Raw genomic sequence first — 20219 nt, 5'->3', positions numbered from 1 at the left:
CATTTTTACAGAAAAATCCACACTCGAGTAGCAATATTTAATTCTTATCATCATTGTTGTTATTATATTAGTAATTTGCTATCTTATCATAAATTAACAACACAAGAGTCTGTTGTTGTTTGACTGATGCATTGCTTGGAGCTAAATTCGCACAATGTTGATATAACAGGAATAATTTTTAACATGTTCACCCAGTACAACCGTGTTAAAGTAACGCTAATAGTTGTGCTAATTGTTAGCACTTAACACACTGTCTAACTTTCAATTACCGTACAAATTAGATTTCTGACCAGATGGTAGCTCTAGATAAAAGTAAAGGGATCGCAGTTCATTCTTTGAGGAACATGAATGTGTTTACCATTATTCATGCTAATCCCTACAATAACTTGTGCCAATGGATCTTATGTAAGCAGATATATTTAACCAAAAAAACTGAAAGGTTTAACGTGCTGGTGGTGGTAATAAAAAGTCAGGAGGTCATCAAAGCTAGTAGGCTTCATCCTGATGGGGACTGTAATATCTGTACCAAATTTGAAGGCCGCTTATCCTTTACGGATAATTCAGTCTGGACCAAAGTAGACAACACACTGAACAAATATATCATTTCCGTGCAGAGAGTTCAAGCCTGCTGCTGCACATTAACAGGGAGAATTACTGATTGTGATTACTCTGTGGATACTTGACATACTGTAACTTTACACCGAGCTGAATATAGCTCCTGGTCCACTTGAAGACTCAGAGGGGAAGGAGCTTCCCTCTGGAACAATTAGAGACCCCCGAGGCTCGCTGTTTGAGATGGATGAGCTCCACCTGCCCACACACCGTCAGCACCTCCGTCCTCTTCCAGGAACAAACACACCCCCTTTATATTCACACTGACATCTTTCAATAAAGCATAGCTACGAATAACAGCAGCTGCTTTTTAGCAACAAGCTTTTTAGGTACAACTCCCAAAGGCAACAGCACAAACTAAACCATTAATACAACACATCAAAGAAACACACTTCTAAGTTTGAAAGCAATGTATAAAGTGAGTATCATGTCTGAATGTATACACATAAATCCATGTGTATTTGACATACAGTATATCATTCTACTGAGACACAGCTATTCATGGATAAGGTTGCAGGCTTTTCTCATTCATTGTTGTACTCACACTAAAAAGTAATGCACTATAATTAAAAAAGAACCAACGTTAGTGTGAGACAGGATGTGAAGGGCTGACTGCAAATCGTGGCTCATTGATATGTTTAAAGAAAATGCTTGTATCGATTAATTTCACGTGATACTCCACAACATTTGAGATGTAATATAATACTTTTTACAACAACACATGTATTTGATGGTTAACATAGGATGCATTGCCTTTGAATAAACTACTAATTGGCATATAACATCATTTGCTATGCCTTCATTGAAGTCACCAGTGGTGCCTGCAGAGCTCAGAGACAGACTGTGAAGGCTACTAAAAAATGTTTGCTGCATTCAAGGTCTTCAAGAGCACAGTGGCCTCCATCACTCTTAAGTGAAAGCGGCAACTTCTCATAACCCAGTGTGAGTATGAGTGTGTGTGTGTGTGTGTGTGTGTGTGTGTGTGTGTGTGTGTGTGTGACTATGAGTGTGTGTGTGTGTGTGTGACTATGAGTGTGTGTGTGTGTGTGTGTGTGTGTGTGTGTGTGTGTGAGTATGAGTTTGGGTGTGTGTGTATGGGTGTCTCAATGCATCACCAGGATTACTTTCAGCACCATAGATGTGCACAAACCTCAGACTGGAAGAGTGTGAACCATCATCCTGTGTCCTTGGGAGAAGAGTAAGAGCTCAACCCTGCGTATCATTGCAAAGGAATGACAGATTCAACCCTAATATATAACCAGTGAATTGATGCTGCATCATTTACTGAAAACAACCACCAGGAATGAAAGAGCAGCTGAGTACTGAGCTGTTCATATATGTGTATATGGCCACTGTGGGGATAGTTTCTCAAATCTGCATTGCTGCTAAAAGCATGGGAGAATTATGTCTACCATCAACAAGAACATCCATTGATTTGCCACTGTCATTTATGTGTACTGATATATCATTAAGTCTGCATTAACTGCCATACCGGCTTTTAAAATTAGGTGTTATAAAAAACAAGATCTTAAACAGGTATATCTTTTAGTTTTAATATAAGTTCAGTTAATGACAATACAAATGAGACAATCGCCAAAAACACAGATAACGTAAAATAAATAGGTATTTATTTGGAGTGGATTTTTAGGATCTCTGGGTGCTTTTACTCCAATAATAAGGGAATGGAAGTTATTTTTGGTAGTTGAGGTAAAAGAAACACAATCCTGCCAAAAATGAGGAAATGATTGCTGTATGGTCCTTTTTTAGTTAAGAAAGACTATTATTAGGGAGCAGACAAAGGAAGTAGCGTTGCTCTCTTAAATTAAACTCTGGATTTCTGCAGCCCTCCTTCTAACAACAGAATGAACATGATGCAGATAAGAATGAGCCCGCACGGCCCTTGAAGTTGTATAACTGCTGCAGTGCGTCTCTGCAACCAAACATGACATTTGACACTGTGACCTAAATACCCTTTGTGCCTTTAGGGCTGCGTTAAGGATTCTTGTTGTTCTCTGAGGAGGAATGAGACGTCAGCAGCCTTGAACATTTAAAGCTATGAACAATTGTACAAATTTAAATCCTATTTTAGCCGGTGCACAATGGAGAAGCCTGTCTTCGTCCTGCTGTTTTGTAACCACTTGCTTTGTGTCACGCTGCAGTTGTCTCGAAAGGCTGCTGAGGGCAGGAGATATTCTGTCATTCTGGCATGTGCCACTTTATCATTGTGGAGGGGCCTATTCAACTGTGTGTGTGTGTGTGTGTGTGTGTGTGTGTGTGTGTATGTGTGTGTGTGTGTGGTCTAGCATTACTATACTTGTGGGGACCTAAATCTGTTTACACAGTCACGTGTGGGGACTGGCTTCCCTTATGGGGACAAATTGGGGGGGAATCATTAGTTTTAGGGTGAAGACTTGGTTAGGTTTAGGATTAGGGTTAGGGTTAGGGTAAGGGTTAGGGTAAGGCATGTGTTGGTTATGGTTATGGTTAGGATAAGTCTCCAGGAAATGCATGTAAGTCAATGTAATGTCCCCTGAAGTGATGTATACATGGTATGTGTGTGTGTGTGTGTGTGTGTGTGTGTGGGTATGTGTGCGAGAGAAAGAGAGTGTGTGAATTTAGTGTCTATAAAAAGACGACTAAATGTTTCAGACTATAATCAAATCACTTCACAAAATAGGTGTACATTAGGAGCTAATTGCAACCTCATTATTGCAGCATTGCAAAGAGGTCACATAATAAATACATGCAGAGTAAATCAAGTACTAAGATCAAACAAAAAAAAAGAAAAATTAGCAATAAAAGGTCACGCCCTCAAAAAGTAGAAAAGTATTTATATATGCGATAAGTAAAGGAGCGTATGAACAATATCATTTATATAATTGGATGGAAATGATTGTGTTTGTTTGGGGCTTGTTTTTTCACTTTTTGTATCCACCATGCTTAAAAATCCATAATCAAAAATGTGGTTATTATATGTTGTACTTGTCATGAAAAGTAACCGAAGTTCAAATAGATGTAGCAGTAAAAAGTACAATAAAGTAAAGTATACTTATAGCCTACTTATATATAGCCTACATTTTTTAAATTAAAATACAATTCCTCAAGAGTGTACTAGCTTGAGTACATGTATTTAGTATATTTCCTTTGCTAGAAGAGCAACAGAGATCTGATGAATAGTCCTGAGCTGTGGTGAGAATTGAACTCTATTTACAAATGCTACACACAAAATGCTCGTATCAGCAGTACAGTATGTAATCCAAGCCGCCGAACTAAAGCTAGGTGTGGTACATATATACACCAACCCTTTATACCCAAGCACTTGCTTATGAGCTGTGTCATATTTATACCCGTGGAACCATTTGACACCGCTGCTGACGCAAGATGGACCGAGATCTCCGACTGCCGGCAAGCAGCGGGTGAGAGAAACTAAATCAGCGAGCAGACGGCTGTTTTCAAGCAGAGGTGTGCACCATTTTGTATTTGATTTGCTAAAACAGGACAAAAGAGAGTTACTTTATAGGTAATAGCCTGGCTTTAGGGTGTAAAGGGTTACATGTAGTGGGATTAAGTAACATACAAAAAAGGCAGTTGTAACCTTCACAATAAGAAAGCATAATAAGATTACTGGTACAAATGTAAAACACTCAAAAGTGTAGAATGTTACCAAAACTAATCTTCCAGTTCATCATCATGACCAGTTAAAAAAAATGCTTTTTGGGGGTTTCTCTATCCTGTAGTGTGTTATATAGGTTTTTGTGCATGTAAATGGTCTGCAAATCCAGATGGAGTTTCTCTCCCACTCCCCCTCCCCCCCCCCCTGTCTGAAACGCCTCCATTGAACTCCTTTGTTTACTTCTGTACCATAGGGACATCACTGTGTAACACTCGCATTTCTATTGGCTAGCGCTCCAACACATTGTCCGGGACAGGCCAAGGGGCGGGACATCTCTAAGCGCTTGACCAATCACAACAGAGCTGGCCAGCTAACCAATCAGAGCAGACTGGGCTCTGGTTTCAGACAGAGGGTGAAAAGAGGCATAAGCACAGGCAGAAAAAGAAAGACCTTTTTGAACATTAAAGCCATAAACTCAAAAATACAAATACGAACCTGAAAATTAGCATAGTAGGTCCTTTGAACAAAATATCTTGGTTTTTTCTTTTCTAAGGTTAGTTTAATTTATTTAGTTTATTTATTTATAGTGTCGTGGACAGTCCCCATCGATGAACTGTCACAAAAACAGTAAATGGAGCAGCTTTAGCCGACATGGCTAATTTTCAGCTGTTGTCCCCGGCCAGATGGTAATAGACACCCTTAAAATCACAATATATCAACAGCATTAGTTATAAAAATAAAAATAAAAAAAATAAAAAGGATGAAAGACAAGAAGATACGAAAGGGATGGATAAAAGAGAACAATACACTGTTCTGTTTGTGTTAATCAGGATACTGATTACTTTGTTAAAATTAGTTATTGTAATGGAATATATTTTTAACCCCCCCACCCCTCAATAGGTATGCAGACAAACACTGGGATTCAGCTTATAAACAGTCTGGCTGTGTGTCTGTGACTAGGCAGGAAAAATGGGTTTTGCAGGCCGGGGAGGGGAGATAATCAGCTGTTGCATTCTCCTGCGATTGTGATACAGCAAGAGTGCGCCTGCCCATATTTAGTCAGGGCTCCTCTGTGTGTGTGTGTGTGTGTGTGTGTGTGTGTGTGTGTGTGTGTGTGTGTGTGGCCTAGCATTACTATACTTATGGGGACCTAAATCTGTTTACATAGTCACGTGTGGGGACTTGCCTCCCTTATGGGGACAAAATGGTGGTCCCCATGAGGGGAATCATTAATTTTAGGGTGAAGACTTGGTTAGGTTTAGGGTTAGGGTTAGGGTTAGGGTAAGGGTAAGGTTAAGGGTAAGGGTTAGGGTTACGCATGTGTTGGTTATGGTTAAGGTTAGGAATAGGATAAGTCTCCAGGAAAGGCATGTAAGTCAATGTAATGTCCCCTGAAGTGATGTATACATGTATGTATGTGTGTGTGTGCATCATTTACACCCTGCCCTGCCACACAGGTCCTCATGCAGCCGGCCCACGCATCAGAACAATGTCCACAGAGCGTCTGAGTGCCAGTCAGCTAACGGACCTGAAGAGGACAGGTCTGGCATCTCATTCAGCGCACACGTGTATTTTTAACCGTCGACTTCATCGCCAAAGGATCATGAAGTGATGAAACCACTGCCAGGAACAGATGTGTCATGTCTCCACTGCTTGTATAATAAACAGATTTCCATTCAACATGCAGGAACAGCCAAGAGTGGCCGATGTTTAGTTTGTGAGGTGACTACAGTATTAAGGTCCTCTACTGACATAGAAAATACATCTATGTAAAATACTGGTAACACTTTATATTAAGGTACACAAATTAACCATCAACTAGTTGTTAATTAGCATGCATATTAGCAGTATAATGACTCTCTATTAGTCATTATACAACACTTATTAATGCCGTATTCTGCTTAATATGGGCCTAATAAGGCAGTAGTAGCACAAGAATAGTAATTCTCCCATAATAACACTTAACAAATATGATCTATTCTTATGGAACAAGACATGAAACTATAAGTGTTAATTGTGTCTAAATAACTCAAAATGAGGTATTTATATCTTATAATATGTTTTGGGGTATTGACAGTTCAGCTACCAATAGCAAGGTGATATTGACCTGTATGTTTCATATTTGCACATTTATATTTTTGTAAAATGTGTACTGAAGGTTAGACCCGGGTACAGGAAGTAGGAGAACGTGAACGGAATATAATGGCAGTAGACATCCACTGCCACTAATTTTCCCTATGCAACCTAGAGTAAAAGGGTCAAGTCCGTCAGAAAGCAATGACTGTAAGTGTAAGTGTGAGCCTTACACTTACACTGTAAGGATTAGTAACATGTATTATGTTTATGTGATGACATGTGGAGATGTTTAAACTCAATGAGAAAATGCGTTAGCATTCGCGCTAGCGTTAGCATACATGCTAGCGTTAGCCATACTAGCCTGTATACATGCTTATTGTACAGCTAGCATTAGCTATGTTTACCTTGTTTACACTAAGCGGTCCTAATGTGTTCATCTGTGTATGTTACACTTGCATGTATGAGATCATTAAGTGCCTTGTAACTTCTTTTTTTATAGTTTCACTCCGTTTGAATGTCACTGGACTGCAAATAAGTCAATAAAGGAGCATGGCTGCTCATTCCCTGGCTCTCAAAAGAGTTTGGCTGGCTGTTTAATCTATGTTCACACTGAGACAACACAGAGAGAGAACAGTACACCTATTGTGTAAGAACATACAAGCAGGTCACACAGTATGATCACAAATACATAAACTCTGTTAAAATCAGTTTTTATTAAAAAGTACAGGCTGCATATATGTTCTCAGCCTTGGAGAAACTTGACATGTTTTGGTACATGTATGTGTCTGAACCTCTCTTTAGTGGTTCATTAATAAAACAGATATTTCAACGTGTGCCTACTTTGTTCATATACTGTTGAGGTTAATTTCAGTAGTTGTGTGCTATAATGTATTTACAAAGTGTGAAGAGGAGGCAACTTTAGAATAGGGAACCTGTTCTGGTCAATTAGAGTCAAACTAATAGCTGATTGGTTATGAACAAGACTTCACTTTAGAATAGGGAACATGTTCTTAGATATAAATACCTAATGTTGAGTTATTTAGACTTAATTAACACTTGTAGTTTCATGTCTTGTTCCATAAGAATAGATCATATTTGTTAAGTGTTATTATGGGAGAATTACTATTCTTGTGGTACTACTGCCTTATTAGGCCCATATTGGGCAGCGCATATTAAGACCAAAACTCATGTACAATAAGTTCCTTACTTGCAACAAATAAGCACTAATTAGAGGGTTAATGAGGAAACACTCTCAACTAATGGCTTATTACTTGTAGAATATGGTCATGTAGAATAAGGCATTAAGTGTTTTATAATGACTAATAAAGAGCCAATATACTGCTAATATGCAAGTTAATTAACAACTAGTTGATGGTTAATTTGTGTACCTTAATATAAAGTGTTACCAAAATACTCTATTGCAAGTTAAAATGTCACATTACAAATGCTATGTTAAAGTACTAAAGTATTATTGGAAAAACGTACTTAAAGTGTTAATAATAATATTCTTTCTGCACAAAATGAATACAGCTCCTTAACTGTGTTTCTCTTTTGCAGTGGTCGCTTCTTCACTTATTTGTATTTGTTAGTAGCCTATTTTCTATTTTGCTTAGTTTATTTTGGCTAACACATTCACAATATATGCGAGTACACCATGGTTTTCCAGTAGTTTGGTAGTGTGAGGTGTTGTTTGGTTAGTTAAGGCCACCGAGGTGTTTCTGGAAGCTTGCATAAACACTGAGCTGTGCAGGCGCCTGTGGATGTGCTGTAGGTGAGCTGGAAGCACTGATGCAATAACTCTTATATACTGCTTATCCTCTGGAGTACAATATTTAGATTTCAATCTGCAGGGACAGGGCTCTGCAGTCCATCAGCGCTGTAAACACTGAGTGTATTTCAGGTGCTGAAGACGACGGTGGAGAAAAACAACACGCCTTGTACGGGCATAGCTAGCTGACGGTGGATGTGTGCACATATGAACAATACACCACATGAATTATTGATTTCTTATGAATTGACTTCAGAATGCACTGATTATAATGAATTTTAGATGTGTTGTTAGCTTAAGAAGTACAGGCTTGTATTATTACCTCTGGAGACGCAGGCTAGCAGTTTGCCCCTGTTTCTGTTCTGTGATGCTAAGCTAAGTGTCTGGCTGTAGATTCACATTGTCTTTCTATGTTATTAATGTAATCTCATGTTATTGTTGCCCTTTTTAACCTATGTACGTACAATTTGTGATTTAATTGCAAAGGTAATTTGTTTGTCCAAAAAGAGCGCAATACATTTGACACATAAAACTGAGACCTAATGATTGGACAGTTATGAGTTTGGTTTTACCATCAAACTCTTGGCGAGACACTATTAGCTCTTGTTTTCTTAGTGAAATGACCTGCAAGTTTAACAGGCTTGAAAAGAGCTGGTCGAATTCTCTGGATGACAGGAAAGGTGCTTCGATGCTTCCTTTCTTATCTCCTTTAGCATAGGATACACTGGACCATCCTTTACCGTCTCACAATTCCTTGCAGTTTTAAACCAATGTTAACATCCCTGTTTGATGGTCCACTATGGATAAACATGTTCTACTTTTCTATGTTTTGCTTAAAACAAACAATGTTACATGTCTGTTCCTTGCATCTTGTGTTAAATATTGATCCTGACGTTGCATTTGTAGCTGCTGTGATGCAAGAAACGTTTCAGACTTGATCTGACAGTAAAGTATTGTGTTTTCGTCACATTCTGCCTCTCTGTCCCTATTTCCTCTTGCTCTCCTCTGTCCTTGGTAACACCCCTCCCAGCTGCTCACCTGTTCCCCATATCCCTCGTTAGTCTGCAGTATATAACCGGCCTTTTCCCACTCATCCCCTGCCAGGTTGTTTGTTGCCATGCTGCTTTGGGTGCTGAACCTGCCCCCCAACACTCTGATGCTGTCTGTCTGTCTGTCTGTCTGTCTGTCTGTCTGTCTGTCTGTCTGTCTGTCTGTCTGTCTGTCTGTCTGTCTGTCTGTCTGTTTGTCTGTCTGTGAGCATACACCTTTACTTTAACATGAAATCACCTAACTGTCCCGTTCTCAGTGAAATTACCATACATGCTAACGCCGTAAGGGGGTGAAAAGTTAGGACGATTCTAAGGGCCCGTGAATGCCAGGGGCCCAAACAATTTTAAAACATTAAGAAAAAAATGTTTAAGTAACCAATGTGATATCTTTTCGTGGGGCCCAAAATCCCTGGCGGCGCCCCTGCATGCTAATACTGTATTGCTAATTTTATTTCCATAGGTGCAATATTTTACTGGTCGCAATTTCCTTTGGCCAATTGGAAAGTGATAAGGCAAATTGTTGAAGTGAAATGCAAGGGAGTATTTACTTTAATTCTCAACACCAAGGCATTAGTCCTGAAACATTTTAACTTTTTGATCCTCTTGAAGATCCAATAGAGCCTGATTTTGGTGAACATTTATTAGAGTAAATGTTTCTACAATCTTTGTTTTATTTACTTTCTTATTTACACTTTTTCTGAATATTGACTGTATTTTGTTTGAGCCCAGAAATGTTCTGTTCTTTGATTTACTAAAAGTAAAATTATTTATTGTGTTGCATTAAGGTCTTAATGTCTTAGAAAGGTTGTATTGAAATACAAGCTGTACATGTATTGCAGGTGAATCCTGTGTAAGCTGAGCTCACCAAATATTCTATTACTTTTAATACCACCAGTTCTACACCCACAAAGAAGACATTAAATACATTATTTTAATATTTACAGCTGTAACATGGGACAGGTCTGCTTTAAAGGTTAGTCCAGTTCTGGTTGATAAAGTGCCCGTAGTATATTCTGCCAGTACAGACAGATTTCACAACAGAAACGGAGTCACATAGGGAGGAATGTGTGTTCAAATTGTGCAAATATTGCAAAACATTCTCTGCAGTGAAAACAGTCAAAGGTTATCTAGCTTTTATCTAAATCACGATGGGCTTGAACATTTGGTTATTCAGCGCGTGATATGAAATCCTGTGGGAAAACACTGACTGTAAAGAGCAGCCACTGCGCTCATTATTTCTTATCTGTAATACGGTGTAAAATAATCATAATGGTGGTGATTTCTGTTATGGGAGTTGTTTCGACTAGCAGCCAGAGTCAGTGAAGTGTCTTTTGTATTGCCTCTTGTCTCTACATGATCTGTCACCCTCATGTACCTTCAGTGTCATTTGAGTGAAGCTAGGCCCAGTTTGTGTCTTTCAGCATTAAGCAACAGTTTCTATAAAGCTTCCAACATTACTAATGAAGCTCAGCGCAAGTTCAACCAGGAAGACCTTCTTTTCTCATTAATTTACTATGTCTATGATATACTCTCTCTCCCCTCAATAAGTGATCGGGGGCGTCACTCCCCAGCTTAACCAATCACTTCGCTCTATTCCCACAAGCCTATCATAGCGCTCCGCTAAACCTTTAAAATCTGCTCTCCCCCCTCTGACAGCCGTCATTTCAGGTTACTCGTCGCAACCCTCCTCCCCCCCTTTTCACCTCCTGTCCCTCTGAACCCAGGGTCAAGCTAAGCCACTCCTCTTCAGACCGACCCCAATCATCCATTCACCACCACCAGTGTCTCTAGACCCCAGGGGGGGGGGTTTCATCGGATCGGTTCTCCCCTCCCGAATGATACTCCTGCACAACGGGGCCTAATCGCCAAAACTCCATTACATTCATTTGTGTATTCCTGGCAACAAATATTACATCAAAACCGTCTCTCCTGATTGAACTGATGTTCTGAAGATATTTCCAGAATCTTTAAACACTGTTGAAATGATTCGAATAAAGAAAATATTACATCTGTTACATGAAAGAAACTGAACTTTTCTGGTTTCAATTATATTGTATCCTGGCAGACATATCTCCTTTTTTACAATAAAAAACCAAACATGTTTTGCATGAAAATACAAATACTTCAGTTACAAATTAATAATCTTATTTCGGCATTCAGCAGAAAGAATATATTTTCCAGATGGGGAGCAGAGTGTTTAATTATTCAGGAAAGACCTTCAGAACTGCTATACATGTTGTTAAATAACCTTTTAGGTTTTGGAAATATCACAAGGGAAATTTTTTTAATTAATTATTTTAGAAAAAACTGATGCTTAGCCCCTCGAAGGTCCACAAAGTGTTTTTCTGGGATACTTCTCGCATAGTATTTTGAGTTGTGCATTACATTTAGAGTGCCTCTGAACCACAGAGACATTCTGAGCTGCATTATGATATACATACAGTTGAGGCCAAAATTATTAGCCCCCCAGGAGTTATGGAAGATTTTCCTAAAATTCTTCCCAATGTTTGCAGCATTGATAAAACTTGATATAATCAAACATTCACCAGTGCTATTTAGTAGCTTTTGGTACATTTGGGAACATAAAATAAGTTTTTAGTCTTGCGAAAGTGAAAAATGGGTTGGTCAAAAATATTAGCCCCCATGTGAATGTTTGCTTTCAAACCAAACCTAATCAATCAACCAACTTTCAAACCACACCTAATCAACCAATCAGCTTTCAAGCCACACCTGGGCATTCAATCGGCATAAAAGGACTCCAAGAAACAGGCACTTGAATACCTTATTGAGAGGGACTATACTACTACTCCTACTCACCATGCCAAAGACAAAGGAAATCAGTCTTGAGCTCAGAAAAAAGATAGTGGAGGCTCATGATAAGGGGGAAGGCTATACTGCTATTTCCAAGTGCTTCACAGTGTCTAGAACTGCTGTGCGTTGCATCATTGCGAAGTACAAGGAGACACATCATGTAAGAAACAAACCTGGGCGTGGTCTAAAGTGCAAGATATCAAGAACTCTAGAGAGGAAAATAGTCAGAGATGTCAGCAAGAATCCCCGGACATCTGCCAAGATGATTGTTGCTGACCTGGCCTCTTCTGGAGTTGATGTTTCAAGGAACACAGTTGTGAGAGCTCTTCATCGTGGTGGGCTTCAGGGCCATCGTCCCAGAAGAACCCCTTTACTCAAAGAGTGGCACATCAGAGCCAGACTGAGGTTTGCCCGTGAACATTTGGAAGGTAAAGATGAGTTTTGGAAGTCTGTGCTTTGGTCTGATGAGACTAAACTGGAACTGTTTGGGCACATGGATGTTGCTTATGTTTGGCGAAGAAAGGGAGAGGCCTTCAACCCTAAGAACGCAGTTCCCACAGTTAAACATGGTGGTGGGAGCATCATACTGTGGGGCTGTTTTGCAGCCTCAGGCACAGGGAGCCTTGTTCGGGTGCAAGGCATCATGAAAAAATAAAATTATCTTGACATTTTGAGGGATAACATGAAAAAATCTGCTCTTAGTCTTCGCTGGGTCTTCCAACAAGACAATGACCCAAAAGCACACATCAAAATTGGTTCAACAGTTCCTAAAGGACACCAAAACCAAGGTGCTGGTTTGGCCCGCACATAGCCCAGATCGGAATCCTATTGAGAATCTGTGGAGGGTGCTCAAAGTGAATGTCCATGCTCGGAAACCACGCAATTTGGACCAGCTGGAACAATTTGCAATGGAAGAATGGGCCAACATCCCTCAAGAGGCCTTTGCCAACCTAGTAAAGAACTACTCTTATGGCGCGTTTCCACTGCAGCGGGTAGCTCGCTTTAAGTGTGTCGAGCCGTGCGGGGCCCGTTTTTGGTTGCGTTTCCACTTGGCCTAGTACCGGCTAGCGGGTCCTAATTCACAGTTTTTCTGGCCCCATAACATCGTGGTTCTAGGGCCAGGAACAACCAGGCTGAGTCGGGCTGAGTATGCTAAACTAGAGAGAGAATCGCTGGCATGAATTAATGCTTTGACAAGTCTGCAGACAGACGGCAGAGAAACACCTTTTAAAATGCGTGTTTTCTAAATGGAGCTTGGCTAAGCTAACATTATATATGCTCCGACCGTCCACACTCACAACAACGGCCTATACAGACATAAATAAACCAGCGACTGTATTCGCCATGACACAGGCAGTCTGTGGTTTGTACTTGTTTAACTTCTGTCTAGTTTCTGAACAGATGTAGCTGTGAGCTCTGAGTGCTAAGAGCTAACGGCTGATGTTGTTTTTCTGAAGATGACGTCACGGCTCCGGCTACACTGCGTTACTATAGTAACTACCCCAGTTCCTAAACTGTAATGGAAGCGCAGCATTAAAGTGAGCCGGGCCTAATAAGGCCTAACCAACCGAGCAAGGCCGAGTGAGGCCTGCAGTGGAAACGCGCCATAAGAGGTTGTTGTCAGTTGTGGCTCAGAAAAGGTACACTATTGACTATTAATGGCCAGGGGGCTAATCATTTTGGACGTGTCATTTTTGCCGTTTCAACTCAGTGCATCAATAAAATATCCTAATCAAACTTGGTGGACATGTTGTCTTTATTATTTTGGAAACAAATACACTATAAACACTTGTTGTTAATGGTGATTTCCATGTAGAAATCAAGGGTTTTGTCTGATTTCAGAAGGGGGGCTAATCATTTTGGCCTCAACTGTATAAGGTTAATTTAGACAGAGTGTAGCTGTGATGCTGACTTTAGCTTTAGGATGGTGCTGTGATGCAGCAGTAGTCTGAGCATTTACCACAGCTTCACCCTGCACAACAGAACAGCTGCAGCTGTGCTCACAGCCAGTGGCACTACACTGTCGGCCTTTTCAATTGAGTAATGAGCAATAAATGCCTCATATAAAACGTTACATTGTCCCTCCTTTCTCTATAATCTGCAGAGCATTCTCCTAAACTAGCAGTATATTGTAACTGGCCTGATATGACACAGTAGCTGTTTCTATGAATCAGGGTGGAAGCAAACTATAAAAGTTCAGGAAAATATTTCGACCATGTGCTCAGAAGCATTGTGACTAATGCATGAGTCGTACAAACTAGGGTTAGGTTGAATTGTCATTGTTTCTTACACATTTACTTGCACATGGGTCACTTTCAACACTCTCTTGCACTATTTTATTTCTATTCGGTTTATTTTCTAACTATTTGTATTGTTTTATGTCTTATATATATTTATGTTGCATTGTTGAAGGAGCCTTGGACTCAAGTTTTTCATTGCCAAAATACACCAAAGCTATATGACAACAAAACCTGAATCTGTTCTTACCGGGAAGCAGCGATTTCTGCCTTCTGCTTGCCGATGGCAGCGGCCCTCTGAGCGCCCTCCACCGCCCGCTCCACCTTCTGCTTGATCTTGGTTCCCTTCAGCTGGATCATCCTCTTCTTCACGGCCTTCACCAGCAGGTTGTTCATGTACTTGCCTTCCTCCTTCCCTCCCTCGGCGAAGGTGGTGCAGCCGTAACCGTGTCTCTGGTTGTTCATCCACTCGCCCTCGTACTTCAGCCCGCTGGACCTTTCGCTTATTCCATATCCCGAGCGCTTGTCGTTCTTCCACTCGCCCATGTAGACCTCAGTGGTGGTGGCGTCGATGTCGGCCTCCACCGGGGGGAAATCCTCCGCCCCGGCGAGGCTGTCGTCCCCGATGCTGATGGTGGAGTGGGTGTCGCTGGCGTTGGAGCTCAGAGCCGATTCGGTCCTCAGGAAGCTGATCTTGCTCTTCTGGCTGGACAGCGAGGTACTTGACTCGGACTTCTTCAGCTTACCCAGCAGCGAGCCTCTTCGAAACAGGCCCTTCTTCTTGGGTTTCACCGCCTCTGGGTCCACCTGGAGCGTGAGGGCGAAGCCTCCACGGGACGGTCCCAGCTGGGTGGGGGTGGTGACGTGTGTCTCCTCTCCTGAGGCGTTGGTGGTGGTGATGACGGGGATGTCTTGCTGTAGGACGGTGCCATTGCTGTGTTCGCTGCGAAGGGAGGTCAGGGAGGTACGAAGAGGGGAGCGGACAACTGCTGCCATGCCATAAGGGACACTCTGCCGTACGCCATAGCCATGCCGCATCCCACCTGTGAACTGACCCTGGAAAGTACCTGGAAACATCAGAAAACAGGAAGTTATACTTTTCTACCTGCAACACAGACCAGGATACTTTTTACAGCAATGTCTGTCTCTGAGTTGCTTTTCACACCTCTTCGGTCCATACTGAAATATCTCAACAACTATGAGATGAATTGCCATGAAATTTGGTAGAAACATTCACTAAACCCAGGGGATGAATCGTGATAATTTTGGTGATCCTCTGACTCGTTTTCTACCGCCACCAGCAAGTCAAAGTTGAAATCTACTGGACGGATTGGCGTAACATTTCTATGGTTTTCTAGATAGTATAACAAACTTTGGCTTTTCATCTAGTGCAATCATCAGGACACATTTTCTATTAGTTCAGGACATTTCCATTAGCCTCAACTGTACTTTGTTAGGTGCAAATTAGCAAATGTTAGCATGCTAACATGCTAAACTAAGATGGGTAACAGGGTAATTATTATGCCTGTTAGCATTGTTGTTATGAGCATGTTAGCATTGTAATTGTGAGTATGTTAGCATGCTAATGTTAACATTTAGCCTACAGCGTCGTTAAGCTGCTAGCTTGGCTGTAGACTTTTAAACATGGCTTGGAGCTAAAATAGTTCACTCCATATAAAACTGCCCTTCCTTTATTTCTGCCCGCATGTCATGGATATCTCTAGTGTGAAAAGTTCATTAATGCTCTTACTGAAAAGTCATCTTGAGGTCTGCTCTCATGCTATAATTGACATGAGTGTGGATTATAGTGACAGCTAGGCCTCAGCTGAGGGGCCAGGAGGGGCTATTATTACATCCTGACATGTGGCGCTATCACATCCCCCCTCGACTTCCAGCAGGCTGGACTTCAAAGCTGATGAGTCAGCTGGCAAAGAGGGGAACCACTGATACCTTACAAGCAGAGATCACTGCGATCAATGTGATATTCTCACCTATTTAGTTTCCTCTACAATAAATGAATGTGCTGGGGGATATCATTGCACCAGAAGCTTTGAGAGAATATCGAAGGATTAAAAACTCAAGGCGACTTTCGATGTTCAGGATTGTTTGTAATGACACCTAAGGTTATCTATGATTGGATGTTATCTAGTCTGCCTATTAAAAACAGTTAATTCAGTGTTTGAAATCGAAGAAATACATTTACTCAAGTACCATTTTTAAGGTACTTTACAGCGCTGGACTGCAGAGCCCTGTCCCTGCAGATTGAAATCTAAATATTGTACTCCAGAGGATAAGCAGTATATAAGAGTTATGGGCCGTTGCACCAGCTACAGTACTTCCCTATATTTTAGAGTTAATTGTTGTACGTTTAAATTCACTACATTCATCTCATTGTATAGTTAAAAGTAATTTTTCCAGATTCTGGTATAATATGCACAACAAGAACTGATTAGAGCGTAAAATATTATATTATTTTTTATGGACTTGACACGAGTCCATAAAACACATACCTAGCCTACTGTACGTACGTAGTCAATCGTATCTTAAACAACATGAACGTTCTGCTAATCAGTTGCCTAATTGTTAGTTAGTTATCTATAACAAGACGCAAATAACTCAAAAAAGGTGCCATGTTTCTGCATAATCAGTACTTCCACATCATTAAGATAAAGATAGTTCAAGTAGAGTTTTGAACATAGAGCCTCTTCTAGTGACAGATTGTTTCTACATGTCAGGATTCCTACTTTTACTTCAGTAAATGTTTTCCACCACTGGTGTTGACGGTGTAGTTTAACGAAATGGAAAGAATCCTGCAGGGTTTGATTTCCTGCGAGCTCTTCTTGACTGACAGCAGCAGGGAGATATTTTCTTCTGGTTACGCACAGACATCACAAACGAACATGAGGATCACAGACTGTTCTGTTTGTAATATGTCTGCACATCGCCTGCAATGAACTTGGTGCATTCGACCAATTGGCCACACTTAGCTTGAGGGGTCTTAATGTTGCATGACTTAGTTATCAGGATTTAGTTACAGTACTTTTACATTAACCACACTTAGTGTAACTCAGTAGGGGAACATATATGTTTACATGAGCACTGTACTTACACAAACACTTTTGATTCCTTTTTTACTTCTGTATATTTACTCCGTTACTTTATTCATTTGACTTCACTACATTTATCGGACAGGTGTTCTTTGCAGGTTTGACATAACTTCTGATCAACAAGGACATATATTGCTATATTGGTTTAGGTATAGTAATTGGGAGTATTTAGGAGTCAGTTATACTAAAGTAAATGATCTCAATGCTTCCTACCATTGCACAGGTCTGCAGCTGCAAATGTATGCAACGTCTATGTAAGTAGTGGAGAGTAACTACATACATTTACTTTAGTATTAAGTACTTATAAATGTTATTTGAATTTATATTTGCTACTACTACTTCATTCTTCTACAACACTTCAGAGGCAGACATTGTATTTTTTATTCCCCTAAATGTATTTGATATCAGCCTGGTATGGGAACTGCACAATGCTCAACAGGAAGGCATTGCAGAGGGTGACGAAAATCGCCCAACGCATAATCAGTGTCCCACTCCCTGCCATCGAGGACATCCAGGGGATACGGTGTTTGCTGAGGGCGCACAACATCTTCAAAGACACTTCTCATCCTGCAAACTATCTGTTCGTCCTCCTACCCTCGGGGAGGCGCCTCAGGAGCCTCCGGTCCAAGACCAGCAGGTTCAGGGTCAGCTTCTTCCCCAGGGCTGTTACCCTGCTGAACTCTGCCCGCTGATAGACTCAAGCCCATACCCACCACCCACCTGTTTATATATTTTACTGTCAATGCCGTTTACACTGTATATATTCATCTGTTTATAGCCTATTTATAATTATTCTATTTATAAAAATTCCATGTATTATTATTCTTATTATGTAGACTCCTGCACTTCTATTTTGCACTTCTGGTCAGATGCCTAAACTTACATTTCGTCACTAGTACATGTACTATGTAATGACAATAAAGTTGAATCTGAATCTGAATCTGATCTCGTACTTTTTAAATTGAGAATGTAAAAATATTGCCATAAAATAAAAGCCCATTTATTTAACTAGCTGCCAATCAGTATGGTATATAAAGTACTAATTTCAATGATTAAATAAAAAGATAATGTAATTCATTTAATTGTAACAGTTTGTAAAAATGTGTTCCACTCCACCTTAATTATGCAAATAATTACTTAGTTTGTTAATTTACATTTTGCATGCAGAACTTTCACTTGTCATTAAGTATTTTTACATTTTAGAAGCCCTGTCATCACTTTTAAGTATGTTCTTCACTGGTGTAATCCACTCCTCTACATTTCAGAGGGAGTAACGACTTCTGTCGCACTATAACAACGTTTTGAATCTCACCTCCATCAGCATATGTCTCTGTTCCATATCCATCCTGTAGCCCATTATTCCAAGTCCCTTCATACTTTGCTCCACTGCCCACACTGATCCGGATGCCATATCTCCCTTTGAAGCCATGAGTCCATTCCCCTTTGTAAATCCAGTGTCCTTTGGTTTCTACTCCCAGGCCGTGACGCTTGCCCTGCGACCAGTACCCCTCATAGGTGTTTCCACTGGGCCAGGTGTAGACCCCCACCACCTCGAAACCGTAGTTCCAGGATCCGGAGAACTCGCCCTGGCCTTTGGGTCCGGTGCAGATGCCATGGCCGTGGGCTTTCCCCCCCTCCCAGCCTCCACAATAAGCCCCACCGTCGTCAAACTCAAAGCGACCTCCACTCATGCCTCACCCGAAGTGCGCAGCGATCAGAAAGTAAAGTGTGTAGTCTGTTTCGTGGCTAAAGATACCGTCAGTCTGACTTCACCTTCACCTGACATCAAAACCGTCTGCAGATATCTTTGGTGCTGAACTTAAGGGAGTTTCTTCTCTTGGAGTTGGTTTGGGTAGTTTTACGTGTCCATTAAGCTCCGGGACGCACTTCTTCATACAAACTTCAATGTGTCCTCTTTTACTCCAGTGTCTTCTTAGGTCAATCTTCTGTGTTGCAAATTTGGATGATAAATCGAATTATTTTCTTCTGTCTTGACAAGCCACTGATCTTACATGGCTTTTTCCAGGGGGCCACAGAGAAAAGCCCCTTTCCCCTGTCCCTGCCACCCAGCTATCTCCTGACAGTCGCTGCTGTTGGGAAATATTTCAGCAGACCTAACAAGGCGACCAATCCACACACACACACCCTTCCAAAAATACAACCCAATCCTTACTCTGCTGCCTGCAAGGAGCCATGCCAGAGTCTTGCCACCTCGGGGCTGAAGTATACATGCCATTCAGGACTCAGCTCTCTTTACATTTTCCCTACAGTTAATGCAGTAATTATTCTCTAATAGGCTATTAAGCTTGACGAAAGGGCTGAGTGAAAGTATAGATCTCTGTAATTTCACATTGATTTCCCTGCCTGGTCTCATAGATCTTATAATAATATTTCTATATTATGAAATTACAACCTGTTCGTCTGTTATTAAAACCTTATTTTAACCCTGTATTCAAGGGTTACTTATATATATATATGATTATGAAAATATATAGATTTACTCATGGTTCAGTCCTATGTCATTATTGACCTATAGTGTGATTTATATATTGTTTAATTATAGAATCTGAATACATCAATATATTTTCATAATCAGTCAGATTTATTATTATTATTATTATTATTATTATTATTATTATTATTTTTGCTGGGTAATTGCATGAGCCTAATTGCAAAATATACAACTTACTGCCAATATGTCAATTAATAATGGTTTATTTCCATTTTCCATTGCAACCTTATTAAATGTACCAACAGTATGACTTAATGTTTGCATTATGGGATGTATCAGAAATGTTTTGTAGGCTATTTCAATCTTTTTACTCCCCCTGCTGGGGAATACATGTAACTGCATCATATCTTTTCATTTAATTAGGAATACATAAATGGGAAGAAATTACAACTTGTTTTTACATTTATTGCTATTTTTTGTATAGTCAGTCAAAC

General features: G+C 40.4%; 1 protein-coding gene across 1 annotated transcript in view; it reads right to left on the bottom strand.

The window, feature by feature from the left end:
- The window catches only part of jph2 (junctophilin 2), a 34248-nt gene extending 14899 nt beyond the window's left edge, over positions 1–19349 (bottom strand). Inside the window, exons 1-2 of the mRNA XM_034202552.1 lie at positions 18586–19349; positions 14417–15233 (exon numbers count right to left, since the gene is read on the bottom strand). Of these exons, the coding sequence (XP_034058443.1) occupies positions 14417–15233; positions 18586–18964 (1196 nt within the window). The 5' untranslated portion in view covers positions 18965–19349. The remainder of the gene's footprint in view (positions 1–14416; positions 15234–18585) is intronic.
- Between the last annotated feature and the right edge of the window lie 870 nt (positions 19350–20219).

The sequence above is a fragment of the Gymnodraco acuticeps genome, unplaced genomic scaffold (genome assembly GCF_902827175.1).
Source record: "Gymnodraco acuticeps unplaced genomic scaffold, fGymAcu1.1, whole genome shotgun sequence".
In the NCBI taxonomy this organism is placed as follows: Eukaryota; Metazoa; Chordata; class Actinopteri; order Perciformes; family Bathydraconidae; genus Gymnodraco; species Gymnodraco acuticeps.
The sequence above is the reverse complement of the archived record's forward strand: the minus strand, read 5'-3'. Positions and strand labels throughout refer to the sequence as shown.